Source organism: Episyrphus balteatus, chromosome 2 (genome assembly GCF_945859705.1).
Source record: "Episyrphus balteatus chromosome 2, idEpiBalt1.1, whole genome shotgun sequence".
In the NCBI taxonomy this organism is placed as follows: domain Eukaryota; kingdom Metazoa; phylum Arthropoda; class Insecta; order Diptera; family Syrphidae; genus Episyrphus; species Episyrphus balteatus.
Window position 1 is genome coordinate 114,334,824 of NC_079135.1, and position 21,899 is coordinate 114,356,722.

The following is a 21,899-nucleotide window of genomic DNA, read 5'->3' on the forward strand; positions in this document are numbered from 1 at the left end:
AAACCATAGATTATATAAAAAATATGCGAATGATTGAGAAATTTGCACGCACGAGTTTTTTATTTCAGCCAAGAGCCAAACTTCCTATCAAAGCGTTTAATAAATAATAGTGTTTTCTGCTTTATTTAGTTAATAATTATGTGTAAATGAGCGAGATAAAGTATGTCTGACAAATATATATCATCCCTTCTAATTGAGAGCAGCATAGACGAAAAAGAAAAACAAGGCCAAAAAGATTTTTATTACTTCTCCCTTATCCACTTCCACACACCGACACCTTTCCCCTTGTTGAGTATTGTTTATTCGTGGTTTTAGATGATAAAAAAAAAGGTAATCTATTTCACTCACCGGTTGTTTGATGTTTTTCGTGAAGTCCGTCGACTATTTTATTTAATATTTTTATATATTTCATACATTCGTCCGATTTGGATGATTTTAGATAAATATTCTTTTAAATAGGCAAAACTTATTGTTCAATGTTCATGCTGAAAGGCAAAGTAAAAACTAATAATAAAATATGTAAGGAATCTAGTTACTCCAATAAAATTGAATCGGGAAAAAGGAGTAAAGGAATATGTCGATATGGTAGTTCGATAAAGGAAGAAATGGAAGAAGAAGAAGGATAATTTGTTGCACTTGTAGTTGTTTCTTTCTAATAATTAGAGAGATTTTTTTACTAAATGTCTAGTTCTCTTATGGTTTTTAATCAAATTTAAGAGCATATCTGAATTAGGGGGATTTTTTTTTAATCGAAGAGGATTTGAGATTAAGCCCCCATCACACTGTCGCTATCTTGGTTTAAAAATCAAAATAATCGGATGTCGAAAAATTAACTGTTTCGACTAGAGCAAATAATAGCCGTTTTTTATTATTCATACATAATAAAACGCAGTTAATATAATTGGAATGAAATTTGCTGAATGAGCATCGAATTTATTTAATTTTCCATACAAATTTCAAATTTGAAGCCAGTAGCGTTTTGATATGCGAAACGAAAAATCCCATATAAATGTGAAATATTTATTTTACAAAATACTTTTATTGATGTTTCTGTACCAACATCCGCAGTACCCTTGAGGTGATTATAGGCTGCCTGCGATCAATTTTTTCAAAATGATTTTTTTGATATTCGTATTTTTGGCACACCAAAATTCTTTCGCAATGAAAAATTCGAAGTCTTTTGAATCCTCGAAGTTTCAAATTTTGTATGCATAATTTGATGTTTTGCAAAGAAAAGAAGATACTTTTCTTAAAAAACTATAGGTAGATAAGTTAGTTAGATATAGACTGGTTCTGTTTTTGTTAAGATAAACACTTTCGACTGTTTTTCTTACTTTTCGAGCTTTTGTCTATTATGTACATTGAAAAGAAAGCCGAATTTGAAAACTTAACTCCTCTAACTTTTTGTAGACAATTATAATTCTTTTATGGATCGTCGATGGTTGACAACGAAAATAGAACTTAAATGAAACCATACTTCACTACTTCAAAATTTCACTGGCATGTCACGTTTTTGAAATACTTCAATATAAACACGGCAAAAACGCGTTTTTTGGTTACTTATGATTTCGAATTGCATCACCGTTAATTTTTTTTGTTGCAAAACTTTTTATGCAATCTCAAAACGCCATATTTTATCGCCTCAACCTTTTTTTTCAAAATTAGTTTTGTTTTCAGAGATATTGGAAAAAGAAATTTATGATATCTCAAAATGTTAGTACATAATATCGTGAGCACAACGCCAAAACCACGAATCTGCAAAATTGTAGTTTTGGGAAAAACGGCTTCAAAGTTTTGATAAACTCATGTAATCTTATGGAAACTCGTGTAAATGAAATGGATAGTTTAGGCTTTTAGGCAACAGATGGTGGATCGGGGTCGACGAAGTGAATAGAGGGACCGATAACAAGGTAAATGACGCATTAAAGTGAAAATGTCAAAAAAAAATGCAGGTTCGCGGTTTTGGCTTTGTGCAGACGATATAATAAATGTTTTTTGAACCAAATTCCAGTTTGCGAATTATGATTTCGATTTTAAAAAAGCAACATATTACGGAAAATATTATTTTAGATTGAACATCAGAAAAAACTTAATTGAAAATTATTTTTTGAGACCATATAGCGAAAATAGTGATGAGTATAGCTCAAATTCGGCACACTTTAAAATCACGTAAGACCGTGGCTACACAGTGTTGTGCCCAATCACGTTACAAATTAAAAACGTCAAAAAGAGGAAAATCCTCACCCCTCTTGCTTACAAGTTTTTTTTAAGGTATGATTTTCGAGTTTTCTAGTGAGATTAAAGCCATTTTAAAAATTGTATACGTTTCATTCCCACAAACTCTTAAAATTGTGTATATAAAATAAGTCGTATAATGAGTGACTCGTAATTGTTTCGACTTCACCTAGTTTTTTTTTCTGTTGACGGAAACCATTAACACAAATGGTAAAAGAAACCTGTCATTATAGAGTTTGTATCCGACTTTTAGAACACATGATTCTGCACAATCCAATAGAACCAGAATCGAATTAATGATTGCTTTCTCCTTGATTCTTCTCGATAGAGCTTATAAATTTCTATTATAGCCCAAAGAAACAGAAATTTGGTAGGTAGCCGCCAGAACATAAAATTCTCCGATTTCGTACGAATCATACTTCCGACAGATAAAAACTTTTCCATTCGTATGAAATCGGACAAATTTCCTCTCCGACGGACAATTATAATACAACTAATTTCTGCGATATTCTATTTTTTGAGAGATGTTATTTTTAACATTTAGGCTAGGAACACACATGCGATTTTGATCGCGCGATTATTCAGTCATAAATTGAATCACAAGTATTTCAATGCCTGTGAACACACATGCTTCCTGCGAATACAAATTTGAAAATTGTGTCTGCAGCAGGCATGTCAAACTCCTAAGGGCCAAAACAGCGAGATCTAAATTTTTATGGGCCGCAAAAAAGTAAAACTAGAACTTTTTTAAACAGATTTATAAAAATAAGAAGAATATATAACATTAATGATTTCTTAATGATAACTAGAATCTCTTCTTTACTACCATTTTGTTTTTCACCAGACCAAGGTGTAAGTTAGGCTGGATTTTAATTCTCTTAATAGTAAAAATATTTTCTCGCATCCGAAGGTTGTATGAAATGTGCAAACGATTTTTAATTGCAGTTTTAAATTGTCCCAAATCTGACTGAAAAAGACTTATAAAATTCGGTTATATCCACTTCATAGAAATTTGGAATTTACTTCGGAGTTACACTAAAAATCGCATGTCTCCATTTCCATATCATTCGACATTTATTCTAATTTTTATGAAAAAAACAACAAAGAATGCCATACTGCCCATAATCTCGTAAAGGCCCTAACTACACTTTTCTTAGTTCTGAGTTATAGAGGGAAATAGTAAATGTAATATCGCAAATTTCATATAAAAATGAAAAAAATCAAAAGTTCATTTTCAATTTTCGGACGTATTTGAAGACTTAGGCTAAAAAAATAAATGACGATAAATCAGAGACAATGCCCTAACTCCAAATATGCAAAAAAATCAAAATCGAAAATTTTGTAGTTAGGGCCTTTACGAAATTATGGGCAGCATACCTAGGGCATTCATGATTTAACCTACCGTTGGGTCAAATCAGAACGTTCGCTTCCTAATTCACGATATCTTATTAATTTATTATTTTTTTTTTCAGGTACATTCCATGCCTGGTACGCAGATCGAGAAAAATCTTAGCATATTTCGAACTTTAATTGGTCAAAACAAACTCATAATAAGATACATTTTAGCTCCCATACAAACTGTCGAAAAATTTTAGCCGTTTTAAAATTTATCTGAGCATCTTATCGATAAATTTGTATGAGACCTGAAATTCTGTGTCAGGGCCGCAAAGTTCCTCGTTGTGGGCCGCATGCGGCCCGTTGGCCGCAAGTTTGACATGCATGGTCTACAGTCATTGAAATCGTTGTCATATAATTTGCGAGTTGCGACTGAATAATCGCGCGACTAAAATCGCATTTGTGTTCCTGGCCTTAGGTTTCCTCAGATCTTCGTTCTTCTAATTCGATCAAACTTTATTACTCTTCTCCAATTTCAGTTTGCCAGGAATACTGAGCGGGCATAGCACATTAAAATTCTACTCTATTTTGATTTCACAAGCTTTTTTTTAAATCAATACAAGTATGAACATTGGGCCTTCCTTAAGATCCCTAATAGGCGTCTTAACGGGATAAAACCTACTAGGATACCACAAAAAGAAAATGGGGCTTAGTACGGATGATCTATGCAGAGGCTGCGGTAATGAGGACGAACAGGAAAACACTGTTCACTTCCTCTGTCACTGCCCAGCACTCTGTCGCACTAGAAAAAAATTCTTAGGAAACTACTTCTTTAATGAATTAGAAGAACTATCGGAACTCTCAGGCAATAGCCTACTGAACTTTTTCAAGTCCTCCAAATGGCTCGAACAACCATAGCATTCATAGGTTAACACTTTTTCATGAAGTTACAATGGGCACGTTCAAAGAGCTAACATAAAGCTATCGGATAGCTTTTTGTTGTTGTAAACAATGTTAAAAATTAGCAAGGAAACGAACCATTTTCTGTCAAAAAATAATCTGAAGGTATCCCAGAATTTCTGGTATACCTCAGGTATCCGAGTGATCAGCTGATATACATTTGGCTTTTTTTTATTTTGATTACTTTTCGGGCTATTATTCAGCTTCAAAATAAAAAAAAATTGCAAGAAATAAAGTCAAAGCGATTGTGCAAGTACTTTTCAACAATAAAAAAAATGTAATTTGCTCAAAAGAAAAAGTTTCCTCTTCTCAATATTTACATATTTTTTTAGTAGCTGCTTGGGCAAGCTATCTGGATACCTCTTTGTTCAAAAAGATATTCCAGATACGGGTATCCCAGATAGCCTATCCGATAGATTTTGAACGTGCCCAATACTTCAGGATATCACAAGGGATCTACATTGATCTAAGTGTGACGGTAACAAAATCAACTGTCAGCCCATATAACCTAACCTAACCTAACCTAACTATGAACATTGGGCCTTCTCAAGTATCTGTCTATTGACTGTTTGGTTGCTAGAAAATGAATCATCTTTACAAGATTCTACATCGGCTTCTTAGAGACTTGTAGGTTATTGTGGATAATCTATGACATTGGCTTTTGCCAAAAGTTCGCCCACAGAGCGAAAACTTTATTAAAAATAAATTTCTCCATTTCTTGTTAATACATTTTTATTCCATTAATCAAAAAAAAAAAAAAATTATAGTAATAATGTGAGTGAAGAATTTAAATTTTAAAATAAAAGGACAGCGATTTTTTATTTTAATTTCATAATTTTAAGTTCTCGCATCCCAAAATTACTCTTCTGCTGCAACTACCAAACTACTTCTACTACTGACGGCTTTTAGTTCATTGTTCATCATCATCTTGCCTCCTCTCTACTTCTCTTCGCACCATTCGTTCTCCTTGCGAACTTGTTCCTCCTCGGCAGCAGTGAAATCATTTTTAATATTAAAAGTCTTCCTAATCTCCTCAGGAGTCTTGCCCTTAATCATATTAGCAACTGTTTTGCAGGTAACATCGAGCAATCCTTTGATATCCAAATAATTGGCTGCCAAAATCAATTCGAACAAAGTTCCTTGATCGACTTTGAGGAAATCAGCGTCCCACGATGAAATGTCATCGGTTCGCTTTTCTTTGTTCTCGTCGTCCTCAGTTGGTTGAGGATCGTCTTTGTGGAAGTTGGCCCAATGCAAGACCTTGCGGAGAATTGCCGAATTGACATTTGGCAGAGGAACGACGGCATCGTCGCCATCCTCCAAGCAACAATCTTCCAACATTGTTTTGATGGTTCCAGAGCATTTAGCGATTTGGACATCGGTGTCGAAGATTTCTCCATCGGAAGATTGCAATTTAATGTTAGGCATTTTGTTTGATGATGATTATTTTTTAATTTCTTCTGAAAACACGGATAATTAAAATATCTTTTTATTTTGGTGAAAATATGTAATTTTAGTAAACAATGGCGGAGGAAAATAATGTGCCGTTTTGTTGGGAAAGTATAAATTTAAAAAATTCAATGTTATGGGTAATTTACCTTGAATAGAATAAATCAATAATACTTTTTTAAATGCAAATGATTATGTTTGCTTTTAATTATGAAAATGAAATTCACGTAAAATTTTCACACTTATTTTTCCGAAAGAATAGACAATGGATTTGACGAGATTCTTGCGAGGAAGTTTTTCTTTTTGAAGTGAAAAATATTTTTGGCTCAGCGATTTTTTGTTCGGTGATGGATATTTTTTTTTTGTTTAGTTATGTTGGCTAACATGATGTTGAAGTGATGCCAGGTATTATTTCTTTGATTTCGCCGAAAAGAAAATTTCTAAGGGTGAGTACATACTTGCATTTTTTTTATCTTTTAAGGTTTTAACTACATTGGCGATTTTTTCAAAAAGAACAACTGAAACATTATTTTTTCCCAAATAACATTTCAGCTTTGGTAAAGGTATTACAGAAGCTACATTTCAGCTTCTTTTTAACTTTAGTAAGGTTGTTGGGCGTGAAAAAAAAGAGAACTTTATACAAGTTTGACCCTTTATAAGAATGTACTTATAAGGTCTAGCTTAAACGAAGCTTTATCGAAGCTTTACCACAGCTTTGAGATTTGACAGATAGCTTTGGAAGAGCTTGTATAGCTCTTTAATACGTGTCTTATAGAAATTAACAAAACAACTACAAAAACAAAAAAAAAAATTTTTCTTTTTCAATTGGTTTTGTTGAATTTTATCTTTTAATCTGAAATTATAACATTAACATTCCATTAGTTTTTAGTATATCTATTAATAATAATTTTAAAAGTATATAATTTCTTTACCACACCCAGGAATCGAACTTCGTATCTGCTTGGTGGCAGTCCGCCACTCAACCCACTCGGCCATCCTAGTATATTCATTAATGAAATCAAAAACTTAATCAGTTCAAATAGCTGAAATGTAAACAAAAATGTCTGAGCTAAATTATTCAATGTCAAAACCAAAAAGTGTCCGAGCTAGATTATTCAATACCAAAATCAAAAATCAAATACTAAACTTGGAAATTTCTGTAAAGCTTCTATAAATTCATTAAGCAGGCTTTTCCGAAAACAAGCTTTTTTTGTTTAAGTTTCTTTAACAGTATTTAAACAACTTATTAGAAGTTGTTAAACAGGTTCGAACTTCTATAAGCAATTAAATTCTGAAGCAAGCTCAATACAAGCTGTATAAAAAGTAGTACCTGCGAGATCTCAATTTATAGAAGCTGTTGTGCTAGTTGGGTAGGCTTTATGTCAAACTCGAAATAATAAAAATACAAATCAAGAATTTCAAGAAAAAACATTAGATGCGAAACGAAAAATGTTCAAGTCTCCAAAGTAGACAACGAAATTGGTAACTAAAAAATATCATCGAGTATTCCGTCAAAGTTAAAATAAAAAAAATTCAAAATTAATTTAAAATAAAAAAAAAAATCAACAGAAAAGAACTTTTAAAGCATGAAATAAATGAATTAAAAGTGAAAAAACCGGCAACACTGCTCTTTGGAGTCAAGAAAAATGCACAAGACAGTAAAAAGTAAGTGAAAAATGAGTGAAAACCCTCAAATTTTTCGCTAGAGCTCCTTAGACGAAAAGCAAAACGAAATTTTTCGTTCAAGATTTCGTTAACGAAATTTTGTATGGAAAATTTCGTTTCGCTTCAGCTGCGTACTAGGCTTGACAAAAAAAATTTATGGATTCATTTCACGACTTGCTTCACCAAGTATGTACTAGGCCTTAAGGTTTTAACTACATTGGTGACTTTTTGAAAAAGAAAAAGTGAAAAATATTTTTTTTGCTAGCACGATTACTAAATCTAAATTCCATTGACCTATTATATATGGACTGCCAGGACCAGGTTCAAGCTATGGTGGCGCCGCTTGGTAGGGCAGCGGGAAATAGTAATTTGACATCTAGTTTTGTGACTTTTGCTTGTCAAAAAAAAAACAAGAATTTAATTATTTGCAGAAATTGTCAAAGGAATTTTGTTTCCCAAGAATAAAAAGGTAACAAAAAATTAAAAATATATTAATATATTCTTTTCAGAGTCTTATCTCTTATTCCAAGTTTTATAATTTAAATTTTTATTCTATTCTTTCATTTCAGAAAACAATTTAACAAAAATGGACAATCAAATCAGTTTTACCAGCAGCAACTCAATAGGAACCCTCTAAATCTCTCAAAAGAAAATCGGACTCTCCAAAGGCAGCAGAATTCCAAACCGAATATGCAGAATAAGCCACACCCGAATTACGGGATGAGTTTTACATCAAACGTGAAACGATGAGACATCAATTCATCTGGTATTCCAGGAGCAGGAATAGTCGTTGTACCAATCTTGGATCATCGGCTGCAACAAGTTACTCTTGATGGCAATGCCAGGAGGACATCATTGGAACATCAAAAATAACCTTGGGCAAAATGAAACCTGCTCATGTTGTGGCTGGATATATACACAATGTGTTGTGGCTAATGGAATACCAACCAGCTCTAACTGAACACCTGATACAGGTGTTGGTTCAAAAACTGCTCATTCTTGATGTGAGTGCACCACGAAGTGAAATTGAAGAAGCTGAATTTGAGGAAGAAAACGAAGACGACATGGATGATGATGAAGATATTGACGAGGAAATGTTTAAAATGGAAGATGCAACAAGAACCACAACAACGACGCCACAAGAAACTCGTGAAATTCTACCAATGACCCATCCAACCGCCCATACTTTTGATATGTTTATGGAAAAGATGTATTCATTCTTTGATCAATTCAATCCAAAGAAAGAACTAATTGGAGATGAAGGTGATAAAATCCTCAAAACACTTTCTCATGCTCTGGAGTCATAACACGCATCATGTACAATTTTTAGTATTTTATTCTTGTAGTTTTAAGGTAAGTTCCATACTCTGAAATGTTAGAAAGAAATATAACTTTTTTCTTTTCTTAGAATATCCTTGGAGAGAAATTTCTTGAATTTCTTTGGAATAAAATGAAAGATCCCAATAAATTGGCAATAATACGGATTAAATCATCAATGTCTGACGATGAGCACATTGAACCGCCCGCCTTTAGTCCAGCTACACTTGGTCTACATCGTGTCGGTACCTTGCCACCTCCAAAACCTCAAACCTCACAACCAATTCAAATGTTAAATGCTCGTGGAATGCCCGTTCGCGTTCGAAAACGTAATCGTCTATTCTTTGACGATGAACTGGTAAATGATAACAAAAAGCTCTTGGTGTTAAGCAATCGCCTCGCAAAATTACCATACCACAAAAACAACCAAGCACACCAGTTAAAACTCCATCAAAAGTTTTAAAAAAGAGAAAAACAATCGGCGGTACACGTTATGTGCGTTACGAAGAAATACTTTTCGTCCCCGACAGCATCAACATCACGAAATGCACTGATACCAGCCGACAAGCTTATGGAACAACAAATCGGTTTACGTTTACGAAATTTGCTTAAGCTACCCAAAGCCCAAAAATGGGTTATATTTGAATGGTTCTACTCATTTGTAGATAAGCCTCTTTTTCAAGGTGAGAACGATTTCCAGATTTGTCTTAAAGAATCGTTTGCAAATCTGAAAACAAGACAACTTACACGCCCCGAATGGCAAAAGGTGCGAATGTACAAAAGTAACAGCTCGTCTGCGTGTACCTCAAGATGTAGTGGTAGCGTTGATGCATTCGACTCCCTCAGCTCTACTTATCGGGTGTCTTTTAATCGCAACGGTTCGGCTTAACCACTCACTCAATCCCCAACTTTGAAATTGTATCAGATAACTTCGTTGACCAGCCTCATGCAAGACTTCCGACCACGTTATCTAAATGGCAATCTCATACACACTCCCACAAGAAGTCGAAACTCTTTGAATCGCAGTGATCCATTGTTGGGCCAACAGCAATACGACAGTCCGTTCAAGAATCCAGTTATTGAACGTGATACTATCGGTGGCTTCCTAGTGAAGCTATTAGAGACCATTGTTCGATTGAAGCGAGTAATTGCTATAAACAAATCTAAACTAAATCGACTGAAAGAAATGAATTCAGAAGCAGAAATTAAAAATCCAGCAGCAGCTGCATCATCTTCTTCATCGTCCGGAGAGGTGAAAGCTGGTCTGTTGGATAGCGATAATGTTGAAGTGTTTCAAAAACACGTTCAAATCCATTTACACCATATTCGACTTGGCACTGGTCAATTGGCTATGTCACCGAGCATAAATGTGCAGCAGCACAATGCAACTTTGACTTTAACTTTACTTTAACTAACCAAAATCTATTTAATTTTACTTTTGTTGTATATTCAAATTTTCTATTGAATTAAACATATTTTTTTTTCTATCCCCAAAGAGGCAGTTTTTTAAAGTTTTTTTTTTATTGAAGAATCATTAAGTTAAGAAGAAAAGAAAAAGTATTTAATCGTCGTTTTCTTCTTCACTGCTGCCTTCGCTGGATTGACCTAGCCATTCTATGAGTTTCTGCAATGGTGCTTTCAACCACTCTGAATCATCATCCAACTCATTGTGCCACATGCGGATAGCTTCTTCAGACACAAATTCCTTATCATAGAGATAATGAATAATCTGGGCAACCTTGGCTCTCAGAGCTGGTTGTTCTTCACAGTATTCCTAAAAGTTTTAAAAGCAATAAAAAGAAAAAAAGGTCAAAATCTTTTTTTAAGAATACAAAAACTTCACACACGACTTACCTGAATTGCCTTCAAACAATCCAACATAGAATCATCGCTTTTTATATTATTTGAAACAACCATACCCAAGCGACCCAATACCTGATTGTTGGCACTTAAGACATTTGTTGTTGTTGCCTCTTTAATTGGATCTAAACTGAATACCGCTTTGACGATATTGAAATTTACTTCCTTTAGAGACATAATGTAGGCATAGCGAGATGAGTTGATTTCAAGAATCAAGAAATCCGGATTGGATTTGAGTTGAATTCCACGAACCAAAGAGTCCAAGACTTCGGATAAAAATACTGTAGATGAGGTGCATGCAAGAAAGGAGCCACGCTATGATTAGCAGGAATATAGTTTCTATTGGTACAAGGTGATTACTATTTGCATCATCAGGTATTGGAGAGCCTTGGTGTGAATCATCATCTTCGTCACTGGTTGTTGAATTGTAATCGCTTTCGTCCGCATTGATTAGATGTGATAGTCTCATCATTTTTGGAATTTCTGTTTTTGTCGATTGCGTTGGTAATTCATATCTTCTGAATCGGATGCGAAGAGCTCTTCTGTGTCGTTGTTGAGGATGTAAGCTTTGTCTCCGATTTTTTCTGTTTCATCTGTGTAAAAACTAAATGGATGATTCAATTCATCATAAATACTTTTTTAATAACTTACCATTTTCCCCATGAGCTTTTTTAACAAGAACTTTCTCTATATTCGACTTCTGTGGTATAACACAACCATCGCCAACCACCGAACCCAAGATAATTGATGATTAGCTCCGATTTTCGCTCCAGGCTCCACACCACAAAAACTTTTTGGCTGTTCGGGCGAGGGCATTTTGACGTCCTTCCATCCAAAACGATTCCACGATTGCATATGAAAAAAAAAAACAAAATGAAAATTATTGAAAAAGGAACATTTAATTTTTTTTAATAATTTCGATTAATAATAAATTGAAATAAAAAACATTTTCCAACACGATTCAATTATTTTACCTCGATATTTTATTTCGAACAAACATTTTAAAATACTTTTTTTTCTGAAAGAATTCTTTTCTTCCAAAACGTCAAAAAGTAGACTTCAAAAAAGACAGGTGCTACTCATTTTTATAACAAAAATATGTAGATGGCCATAGTTTCTATGTACAAAAATGGTAGTTCAAGCCATCTGACGGAAGATGTCGCTACGCTAACTGAGTTCTATTTACCACTTTCTTCCACAGGCGCTAGTAATCATTGAACCACATTTTCAAAAATTTTGTATGGAAACGAGAATCAACTAGCAGTCCATATATAATAGGTCAATGCTAAATTCCCATACAAGTTATCGATAATTTGTAAGGGATCCATTTTAGCTCAGCTAAAATTTTTCGATAATTTGTATGGGAGCTAAAATTTATCTCGAGCTGCGTACCAGGCTTCACTCTCAAAATTTGACGGACTACGAAATTCAGTTAAAAAAGTACTAAATTTTGTTTGTGAAAACATGTTATTTATCATTCATGTAAGTATAATCTCACCCTCAAAATAAAATGCAATATATATACTAGCAGCACACAGGTGTCTCTACAATCGTTTTCAAAGCATTCGAAAGAGACAAAAAATCATTTTTCCAAAAATTTCGCCATTTTCGAAATAGAGAAACCACAAAACCATTTCATTTGAGCTTTTCGCTTGTTAAATCTCAATGATTTTCCCGACAGTGTTTGTGGTTAAATGTCGATCATAAATTATATTTAAAATTAATAAATAATAGCAAATAATATTAAAGTTCAACTAAAAGTAATATTCAATAAATAATTACTTCAAAATACATGCAATTTTACCTATAACATCATTTCGAATTTTCGCTTTCGCATGGAAAATCACAAAAGTCGCCGTAGTGAAAAAAAAATTTATTGACGCCATATTGGTTAAAAATGCTTTTATAAAGCGACAATATGGTTAACTCTCTCTTATCCATCTAAAAAAAGTGTATAAAACTCAAGTGTTAAAAAGAGATGACTAAACTATGTTAAAATTGGTGTCTTATGATGGTTGCATGAATGAAACGGTTATATTATCGAATTTCGAAAAAAAACCAGCTAGAACACCAATGGTGACAATGGGCTTATTGCGGACTCGCTCACACCTCTTCTTTTTCTAACGCACGGTTTGCCGTTCGAAGACGTTGTCGCCGTATAGTTCGTCACTCTCTTCGCTTCGTCGCCGTTGTCGATGGAAGAAGTAGCAGCAGCACTCAGCACAGCACCAGCCACAGAATACGAGAAACGATAAAAAAGAAATAATTTAATTTGGATAAAGAACATCAAGTTTTCTTCTTCTGGACATCAGTGGCCGATCATAAATTAACCATTTTTTTTATTCTCCGCATTCAGACAAACTACGTGTTTGCAAAAAAATTAACATTAAGCTTATTTAAATTTATTAAGGAATTATGGTTAGAACATTGTGCAGAACGATTACTGAAAAGGTAAGACTTGAATTCTGGAAAATGGCTGAAAAGCCATCATGAATCGTATCGAGAAAGAAAAAAAAAATCCTCGAAGGGCGGCGGTGGAAAAGAAAATTGTGTGAAAATTTTGTGTTTCGTAGACTAAAATTAAGCGTGTGTGTGTGTGTTGTATATCGAACCTGGATAAAGCGCAAGCCAGTGAATATAATTCTTTTTTTTTTTATATTTTTCGAAATCGAATCGAGTTGGAGACGTCGCGCTTGCAAATCTGCTGTTTTATTGGTTTCTTCTATTGCAGATGATTTATTCACAATCACAATGCAGAATAATTTTTTCTTTTTGTCGTCGTCGTTTTCGCTTCCTTTGTTTGTGCATTTAATTTAGTATCAGTGTGTGCTCTTTTGCTCTCAATTTTTTTTTGTTTTTATGAAGGTTAAGTGCCTTTATGGAGAAAAAAAAAAAATATATTCTACTATTTGTCTTCCTATGGAAAATTAGAAACGTTTTTATCCCTTTTCTCCGTCTCATTATGCCGTGTTTGTTGGACAGAGCACCCTATTTTGTAACAGCTGAGTATTTAATTTGTGTGCGTGAGAAAAAGTAGAATAACTCGAGTGTTTTCATTTTGAGACAAGAAAGAGATTTATTTGAGTGGTTTTTTTTTCGCCTACGATTTTGAACAAAATAAAAATTTAATTTTTGCGTTTTGGCTTTTAAGAAAAAATTGAATTTGCAAAAAAAGAACTTCGGACCTTTCTTGCTTATCAACTTGAAGGGTTTTTTTTCTGTCTAAGTATTTGTAGTGTGTGTGTTGAGCTTTTTTTTTGACTGGGAATTTCTAGTTCTATCTCGCTTTGTCTGTACTTATATGTACCTGTTCGTATATGATGATTCTTTTTTACAGCTAGAACTTTTTGTGAAACATATGTTAAATGCTTTTTTTTCAGGTTATTACGCATGTGCTTGTTGGCCGTCGTCTCGCGAATGGAAATATGGACGTTTGTAATGTGTATGGTGTGTGCATATGTGTGAAAATGGAAAAAAAAGTGTGCAAAAAAGCACATAAATTATGTGTATTGTGTATGCACGCATAATATATGAATGAAGTAGTATGTGTTTTTTTTTTGTTTCAAATGGAGAGGTGATAAAAACATAAAATGACAGCCGACGTTGTTTTTGTAAAGTTTAGTACAGTTCATAATAGCATTGCCAGGTGTAAATTTAAAAAAAAGTTTATTATTTTGAATTTTATTGTGATTTGTTTTTATTTCTTAAATTATTTTTAACGAAATAATTATTCTATGGGTTTAATTTAATTTTTAACTTTTTCTGACAGACTGTGTTGCCAAAATCTAGTTAGCTTATTTATAATATACTATATTAGGTGTGTTTTTTATTACCACCGGTCTTAATTGGACAAAAAAAAAACGCAGTCGGGGCTAAGGAATTTACATGTTAAATGCAACAACACTAGCTGTTAAGCCCGGAGAATTCTCTGGGCTTAACTTTTTCAACAGATTTAAATCTGTGCTACCAACTCAACTTGTTCGTAAATTGTTTAGAATTTGTTTAAAAACATCAAAACTGATGTTTGGAAGGACAATTATTATTTTAAATATTTATTTAATAGTTAGCTGAACTTTTTTTTTTTTCAAAAACACATAAGAAACCCCAAAAGCGAAAATTATGACAACTTTATATTTTTTGTGTCAGCTGATTTCGGAACATTTAGTATGCAGTGCTGCCAATTTTTCTCGCTAAGCCCCGAGGCGTTTTTTTTTAACCAGTTAAGCCCGGTGGTAATAAAAAAAACACACCTATTATTGATATTTTCTGTGTTAGTGTTACCAGAGTTGTTTGTTTTCCGGCGATTTTTTTAAATTTTGTTAGATTTGTTGGTAAAGAAAAACTGGAGACTTAACATACACTTAAGGGTGAAACGCAGTTTTATGAACGGCACTGCAAAAATGAAGCTAAATTTCCGCCGTTTAGCTACATATTTCAAAATAAATGACCTGCCGATTTAAAAAAACAGTCGACTCCCTGTAAGTCGAATTTCCCGAATTTTTTTGCTATTTTCAATGAACAATTGTTAAGAAAAAAGATTATATTAATCCTTCTTAATAGAATTTCCCTCCAACTCAAACAAAAAATTCGTGAAAATTCGACTTAGAGGGAGTCCACTGTAACTTGAGTGATGAAACCATAAACAAAAAATACCAAGACTGGAAACTTTCGTACGTCTTTCCCCCCAAAACCCTTTTGTGTACAGTGCTGTCTGTGAATATATGTGAAAGCCACCACGTTGGCAAATGACGTTAACACGCACACATTTATAGATTCACGACATTCAACACACATTGGACACGAACACAACGATAGGTTCACGACATTCACCACACCTCGCAGCTTGTAGGCAAACGTCAGTTGACCGCCGAGTTTCCAGTCTTGGTATTTTTTGTTTATGGATGAAACAAAGTTGTATGAGCGGGGCTGGCTCCAAAAAAAGACAAAAAATCGACGAACCTTGATACAATCTATCACGTGTGTGTTCGTAACAATTAAGTTTTGGTAGAATCTAGCCTGGTTCAATATAAGGTTTTGAATGGAGAACGATTGAACCAAATTAGGTTCTACCACTACTCGATTTTATCGAGTTAATTTGATTGTTACATGCTGTCTTTTTAGAGTGAACAGCGCCCGAACTAACACCTTAATCTTAGCAGTGAAGTACTAGATCCACTGTACCATTGGCCGCTTGGGTTTTTTTCCAACGTCTGCCGTAGTGTGATGGTCGATGGTGGACTTTCCTGGTCTAAAGCAGAGAGGAATGTGAAAGAGATTGATTCCTGTATAGTTGGCGCAGTTCAGAGGATCTTCATTCTTAAGGATCGAACAGACAATGCTGGGGTTAATAGAGACCATTTGTAAACAAATCAATAATAGACACATGACGGTTTGAATCTAGCCTACACGGTAGATTTGTCTGTACGTGACGGCATGTTCTTCTGTACGTGACGTCAGATTTGCCTGTACGTGACGTCAGATTTGTCTGTACGTGAAGCGCAGAATTTTTTTGTTCGTGACGGTAAATTTTTCTTTACATGAATGTGGAATGAATTGTATTAGAGGTAAATTTGCTGGTTAAAATGAGTAATCGACTATAATAAGCTGTATGTGTGCGACTTGTTCTTAAATGTGGAATGATTTTTTTGTATTATTTTTTTTTCACCAATATTTATCATTTATTTATATTTATTTCGATGATATAAATACATTTTTAATTTACAGTAACTGTATAGCAGAAATGGTTGTTGGTTCAAATAGCCATCGTCGAGGTGAAACTGGCAGCAGATACACAAATTACTCTTCAAGAGCTAACCACTATTCAATGCCATCGTCTGGCAGCAGTGGTGGTAGCAGTGGCAACACTGCAACTTCAAATGGCTCTCATACAAACAATGGACAACACGGCACATTTGGCCATAATCTGACAAACAACAATAATGGATATCAACTTGCCCTGTGCAATGGTATAATTACATCATATGCCAATTATCGTCTGCACCAATCAACTGGCATGACACCCAAAGAATTGTCTGAGAATGATGATCTAGCAACATCATTAGTTCTAGATCCACATCTTGGCTTTCAAACGCACAAAATGAACATTCGATACCGTCCGTTAAAAGTTGATAGCGATGAATTGAAATCAATTGTTGCTGAGTTTATAAAAACACAAAACTACGAAGTAGCAGTTAAGAGAATATTCAATGGTCAATGGATACCGAGATGTGTGAAGAATAAGAACAAAGTCTCTATTAAAAGATTACACGATCACGTATGTATAAATTTATTTTTAAGATAAAAGCGTTTATATGTAGTAAGATAAAATAATTATTTTGAAATAAAACTAATATTTGAAAACCTATTTTTCAGATCATTCGATATCTACGCGTTTTCGATAAGGACAGCGGATTCGTCATCGAACCATGCTATCGCTATTCCCTCGAAGGGCAAAAAGGAGCAAAAATCTGCTCAACCAAACGTTGGTACAAAAACGACAAAATCGAATGCCTTGTGGGATGCATAGCTGAGCTGTCCGAAGCCGAGGAGGCAGCTCTGCTGCACTCTGGTAAAAATGATTTCTCTGTGATGTATAGTTGCCGAAAGAACTGTGCCCAATTGTGGCTCGGCCCAGCCGCCTACATAAACCACGATTGCCGGGCAAATTGTAAATTTGTAGCCACCGGCAGAGATACGGCTTGTGTGAAAGTTCTGCGTGACATTGAAGTTGGCGAAGAAATTACATGTTTCTATGGCGAAGACTTTTTCGGCGATGAGAATTGCTATTGTGAGTGCGAAACATGTGAACGTCGCGGAACTGGAGCCTTTGCAAAGGCAAAAGGCACTCATTCGGAAGGCGAAGGAGCTGCCAACGCAAGCAATCCCCAAGAAGCGGGCGGATATCGATTGCGTGAGACTGACAATCGCATTAATCGGATTAAAAGCCGAGCGAATTCCACCACAAACACCGATACAAATAGTTGTTTAAATTTAGTAGATAATAACTCGAATAGCACTGCGATAAAAAAGAGCGATCCGAGCGATAGCAACAGTAGCAGTGATGGTAAGAGTAACACCGTTGTGATAGCAGCACCATTGACCATGAAGGAACTGCGCCAAAAAGGTATGACCAAATATGACGCCGAGATGATTATGGCCAATGGATACCACCAGAAGTTAAATGGCGTTAATGGCGCCACTGTCGTAGCTGAGAAACAACAAAATGGTCGAACTGAAAGCAATTGCCATGCCAGGGAATCGCTGAGAAAATCGGCACGTGTGAACAGCACAAGCAGTAGCATAAGTTCAGTTTCAACAGATACTGACAATACGACATTGGCCGTACCAGCTTCAAATGCTTCGAAATGCATGCAAACTCGACGAACATTGCGTCGTCAAAATGGAACAACACAACCGACTGCTGCTGCTGCAAACACAACAAATGCTACTACAGCCACCCAAAGTCATCGATTTGCTTTGCGAAGCTCGCGAAATCTTAGGAACTCTCCAGCAGAAGTTATGCACGTTGACATGGATGAGGACCATGAAGAAAGTGGGCATCGTATAGCCAGCGATGCGATGCATAAAAGTATTGTATTCAATGAAAACCACGAGAGTGCAGCCGACGAGAATAGTTTGAAGGCGGTAAGATATAGTAAGCCATCGCAAGTGGTAGCAGCACTTCCTCTGCCTCCGCCAATAGTTGAATCGTCATCAAATGGAATTCGCAGTGGTGGATCGAATGGTCGCGTCCTACGTAATCATTGTCGAAAATTAAAACCCCAAAATGTTGATTCCAGCAGTGATAGCAGTAACAATATTACTATCCCCGTCTTAGTCCACGAGAAACCGCCGAAAGTAGAAGGGACAACACACAGCAAACAACAACAACAACAACCCCAAACTGCCGTAGTAGAAAAATTGCATAATCTTAACAGTAATACAATAAGTAGCAATAAGTTATTATTACCATTACCACCACCACCAACTACAATTACAACTACAACCACAACACAACAAATAACATTACAACCGCTTCTATCGAATAGTAGCAGTAGTAATAGTAACAATAAAAGTACATTCGAAGAATTTGCTGAGGTGTCTGCGACACCTCCGAAAAAATTGCTTAATATCAGTAGTGATACTAATAGCAGTGGCAGCGGAGGTATCGACGACACCAATAGCAGCAACAAGTGTAATAGTAGCAGTAGTAGCAACAATAGTAGTAGCACTGGTAGTAATTTAAGTACATTAAGTAATTGTAGTAGTAGCGCCGATAGCCATTTAAGTAATTCCACCAATATTGCGGCCAATAATAATACAGCTTTGTCGCAGAGTTATAGAAAAAATCTTACAGCGTCATTCGAATCAATGCAACAATTTCAACAACAACAACAAATGCCTACAACAGCCACCGTGACTGATAATCAAACGGGCGGAGGAGATATATCACATAGATTGCGTCGTAACGGCAGAAACTGCACTCATAGCATTCTCAATAATAATGTAGATAAAAATTGCAGTGATGTTGTAGGAGGTTTACGCAGCAAACGAAAGCATTCTAAAAGTATAAGTGAGTCCGACCAGAGTAATTCTTCAGCAAGTGAATGTAGAGCTATAACGCAACATAAACCACCGCAGCATCCCATTATCGTAGAAGGATCTGAACCTTTGCTTAAGACTCCGGAGAGACGATTAAAATTGACTCTACGAATGAAGCGTAGCCCGATTCTGGACGAAGTTATCGAATCGGGAACAAGTCTCTCGGATGAAAGCAGTATGAATGGAAGCTCAGAACCGGTCGAATATGAGATTCTGCGCATGGAAGGCATTTCTGAGAATGGCACCGACTATGAGGTCTCTTCAACACCACAGAAACGCAAAAAGCGACACAAATCCAAGGATCACAGACGAAGGGAACACAAAAAAATGTTAGCTGCTGCAGCAGCATCAAGTATCTCACTATCCAAAACACCTCTATATCCCAGTCCGCCTACAAATCATCACTTGACACCACAAAAGAAACGTTTACGTCTAATATTTGGCAATGAAATCAAAACTATAGACATTCCTCCTTCTAATGGAAATGTGACATCATCGTCATCTTCCAGCGGTGATATAACATTATCTTCACCAACATCATCCATAATGAGTGAAGATATTAATTCGCCAATACCATTGGTATCGGCGTCGGCTGCCACACCCTCAATGGTGCCAATATTTTCACCAACACAAACATCATCGTTTCTATCCAATGCAATGACAACAACACATACATTTGGTTCGTGTGCTTTGGCCGCACCATTTGTTCGTTCTCCTGTTATTATTGCAAATTCAAGTTTAATGAACTCTGTTAAGACGTCAGCAAATAATCCAAATGGAGTGGACTTTATATTGAATTGATGGCGGCGCAATCTATTGTTTAATTGGAGATTTGTGCATTGAATCGAAGGATGTGGTGTAGAGTTTTAAAAATACAAAAAAAGGAAATGCATAACAAAATAATTGCAACAAAATCATGCGCCTGCGTGTGCTACCATGAAAATCAAAATAAAGTTATTAAACTACTGCAAGTGCTTCTACTGCTGTTGCGAGGGGTAGTGTGCATTTTTAGTCGTTAGATAAGACCGCGACTTAACTTTTTTTTGTTGTAGGCCCTGATTTCGAACAAATTCAATGTCAACTTCAACCATCATCACATTTTTGTTGAATAACTCCAGAGAATTTTAAATTCAATTATCCTTGGCAAACATAAGTACTCATGTTCCGAAAGAACTTGAATATCAATCTCGTTCCCAATTCTCGGAGGAGAGAGGAACATCCCTACAGCCCGACTTAGCCATTATGTTTTTGGTCATTGGTTATGGTAAGTTATATAGATTACCAGTCTCAAGTTTGGGTTTAAAACCGGTCGATTCCACCATGGTATCCCTTATAAGCGAGAATACCTCTTGCGAAAAATTTAGTGAGCCTACTATTCGAAGATTGCGATGATTGTTAAAATGAATTACATAAATGAATCCAGGTTTCTTTTCGGCTGTTCTGATTTCCGTTCGAATTCTATTTTTTCCCGTTTTCAAATTTTAGTTGCTCCGAATTCCGTATTCGAACACGTTTTGCGAATTCATAGGTGTTTCGAAAAACGAACGGACCTATAATCCCAAAATTTTTTGCCGTTTTCAATTCGGGTAACAATTTGCCACCGGAAAACAATATTCTCCAGAAAAAAAGTCGAATGGAAATCCATACGGATTCGACTTCCGTTTCCAATGCATATATTCTCAATTTTGAACTGATTAACACAGTCCCATTTTTTTGCAAAACGTTCACTTAGATTTCAAGGATTGGATTGTACCATACGCTTACGCTTTGATTTCTATTTGCAAACAAAAATAAATGATAAGTTTTTGCTTATTAGAAATAACATATTATTTGTTTTCCTCAAAATTTTGTATACAAAGTTTTCGAGAACCTTTTTTTTTTTTTTCAAGAATTACATCTATAATATTTTCGAAACTCAATATTTGTTGGTCTACCCGACACAATTCTATTTGAAGATTCAAAATATCAAAATTTTGTTTCCTTCAGAATATTTTTCCCTGGATTTTATTTTGCGATCGGGAATCTCCTTCGAAACTTATTTTTAGGGAACAAAAAATCGTATGAAATGAAAGTTATATTCTCCTGGAAAATTTATTGATACCAATAAATTCCTAGGGAAACTTTTCATGATCATTTTCGTTCCCAGGGATATTTTTCCCCCCAATAAAAACAGTAAATATGAAGCCTCATTTTGAGTTTTACGCAAAAAGCCAGATTTTCATTACAACTCCAAAAGCAAATGTTTATAATTTTAGTTTTCTATGTTATCTTTCCATAATATAAATAGGTTTCTAATTTTAAGAACTGTTTGTTTTAACTTTCAAAAAATGGAGTTACCCGATTCTTCCAACGGATACTCATACCAAAAAGGATTCAGAGTTATTTCCTACTGACCAAGCAAAGTCAATAGAAGAGCTTCGTTATTCGATCTTTAGTTTAATGAGCTAGAACTAATTTTTGTTATATATTTGAAATTT

The 21,899-nt window shown here is 35.0% G+C and overlaps 4 protein-coding genes and 1 pseudogene across 6 annotated transcripts in view; 2 read left to right on the plus strand and 3 right to left on the minus strand.

Annotated features, from left to right (window-relative positions):
• The window catches only part of LOC129911146 (serine/threonine-protein kinase tousled-like 1), a 194,235-nt gene extending 193,693 nt beyond the window's left edge, over positions 1-542 (minus strand). The window contains exon 1 of the mRNA XM_055988840.1: positions 349-542. The gene's annotated coding sequence lies outside the window, so the exon portion shown is untranslated. The remainder of the gene's footprint in view (positions 1-348) is intronic.
• Positions 543-5,267: 4,725 nt separating this feature from the next.
• LOC129909319 (S-phase kinase-associated protein 1) lies at positions 5,268-6,328 on the minus strand. 2 transcript variants are annotated; one of them, XM_055986405.1, is made up of 2 exons: positions 6,129-6,328; positions 5,268-5,987 (listed from the first exon to the last, which is right to left on the minus strand). In XM_055986405.1, the coding sequence occupies exon 2, from the start codon at positions 5,956-5,958 to the stop codon at positions 5,470-5,472; it is 489 nt and encodes a 162-aa protein (XP_055842380.1). In that variant the 5' UTR covers positions 5,959-5,987; positions 6,129-6,328; the 3' UTR covers positions 5,268-5,469. The 2 variants fall into 2 exon arrangements, with proteins under 2 accessions (XP_055842380.1, XP_055842379.1); XM_055986404.1 differs by having other exon boundaries at positions 5,268-5,990.
• Positions 6,329-8,009: 1,681 nt separating this feature from the next.
• On the plus strand, positions 8,010-10,372 carry LOC129908517 (protein lin-9 homolog; annotated as a pseudogene).
• Positions 10,373-10,522: 150 nt separating this feature from the next.
• LOC129908518 (translation initiation factor eIF-2B subunit epsilon-like) lies at positions 10,523-11,348 on the minus strand. Its single transcript, XM_055985077.1, has 3 exons — positions 11,182-11,348; positions 10,816-11,102; positions 10,523-10,735 (listed from the first exon to the last, which is right to left on the minus strand). The coding sequence occupies exons 1-3, from the start codon at positions 11,291-11,293 to the stop codon at positions 10,523-10,525; spliced, it is 612 nt and encodes a 203-aa protein (XP_055841052.1). The 5' UTR covers positions 11,294-11,348.
• A 1,121-nt stretch (positions 11,349-12,469) lies between these two features.
• Positions 12,470-21,082, plus strand: LOC129908516 (histone-lysine N-methyltransferase Suv4-20). Of its 2 annotated transcripts, none has more exons than XM_055985075.1 (3): positions 12,470-13,272; positions 16,546-17,095; positions 17,194-21,082. In XM_055985075.1, the coding sequence occupies exons 2-3, from the start codon at positions 16,562-16,564 to the stop codon at positions 20,221-20,223; spliced, it is 3,564 nt and encodes a 1,187-aa protein (XP_055841050.1). In that variant the 5' UTR covers positions 12,470-13,272; positions 16,546-16,561; the 3' UTR covers positions 20,224-21,082. The 2 variants fall into 2 exon arrangements, with proteins under 2 accessions (XP_055841050.1, XP_055841051.1); XM_055985076.1 differs by lacking the exon at positions 12,470-13,272 and adding an exon at positions 13,487-13,840.
• Positions 21,083-21,899: the final 817 nt, after the last annotated feature.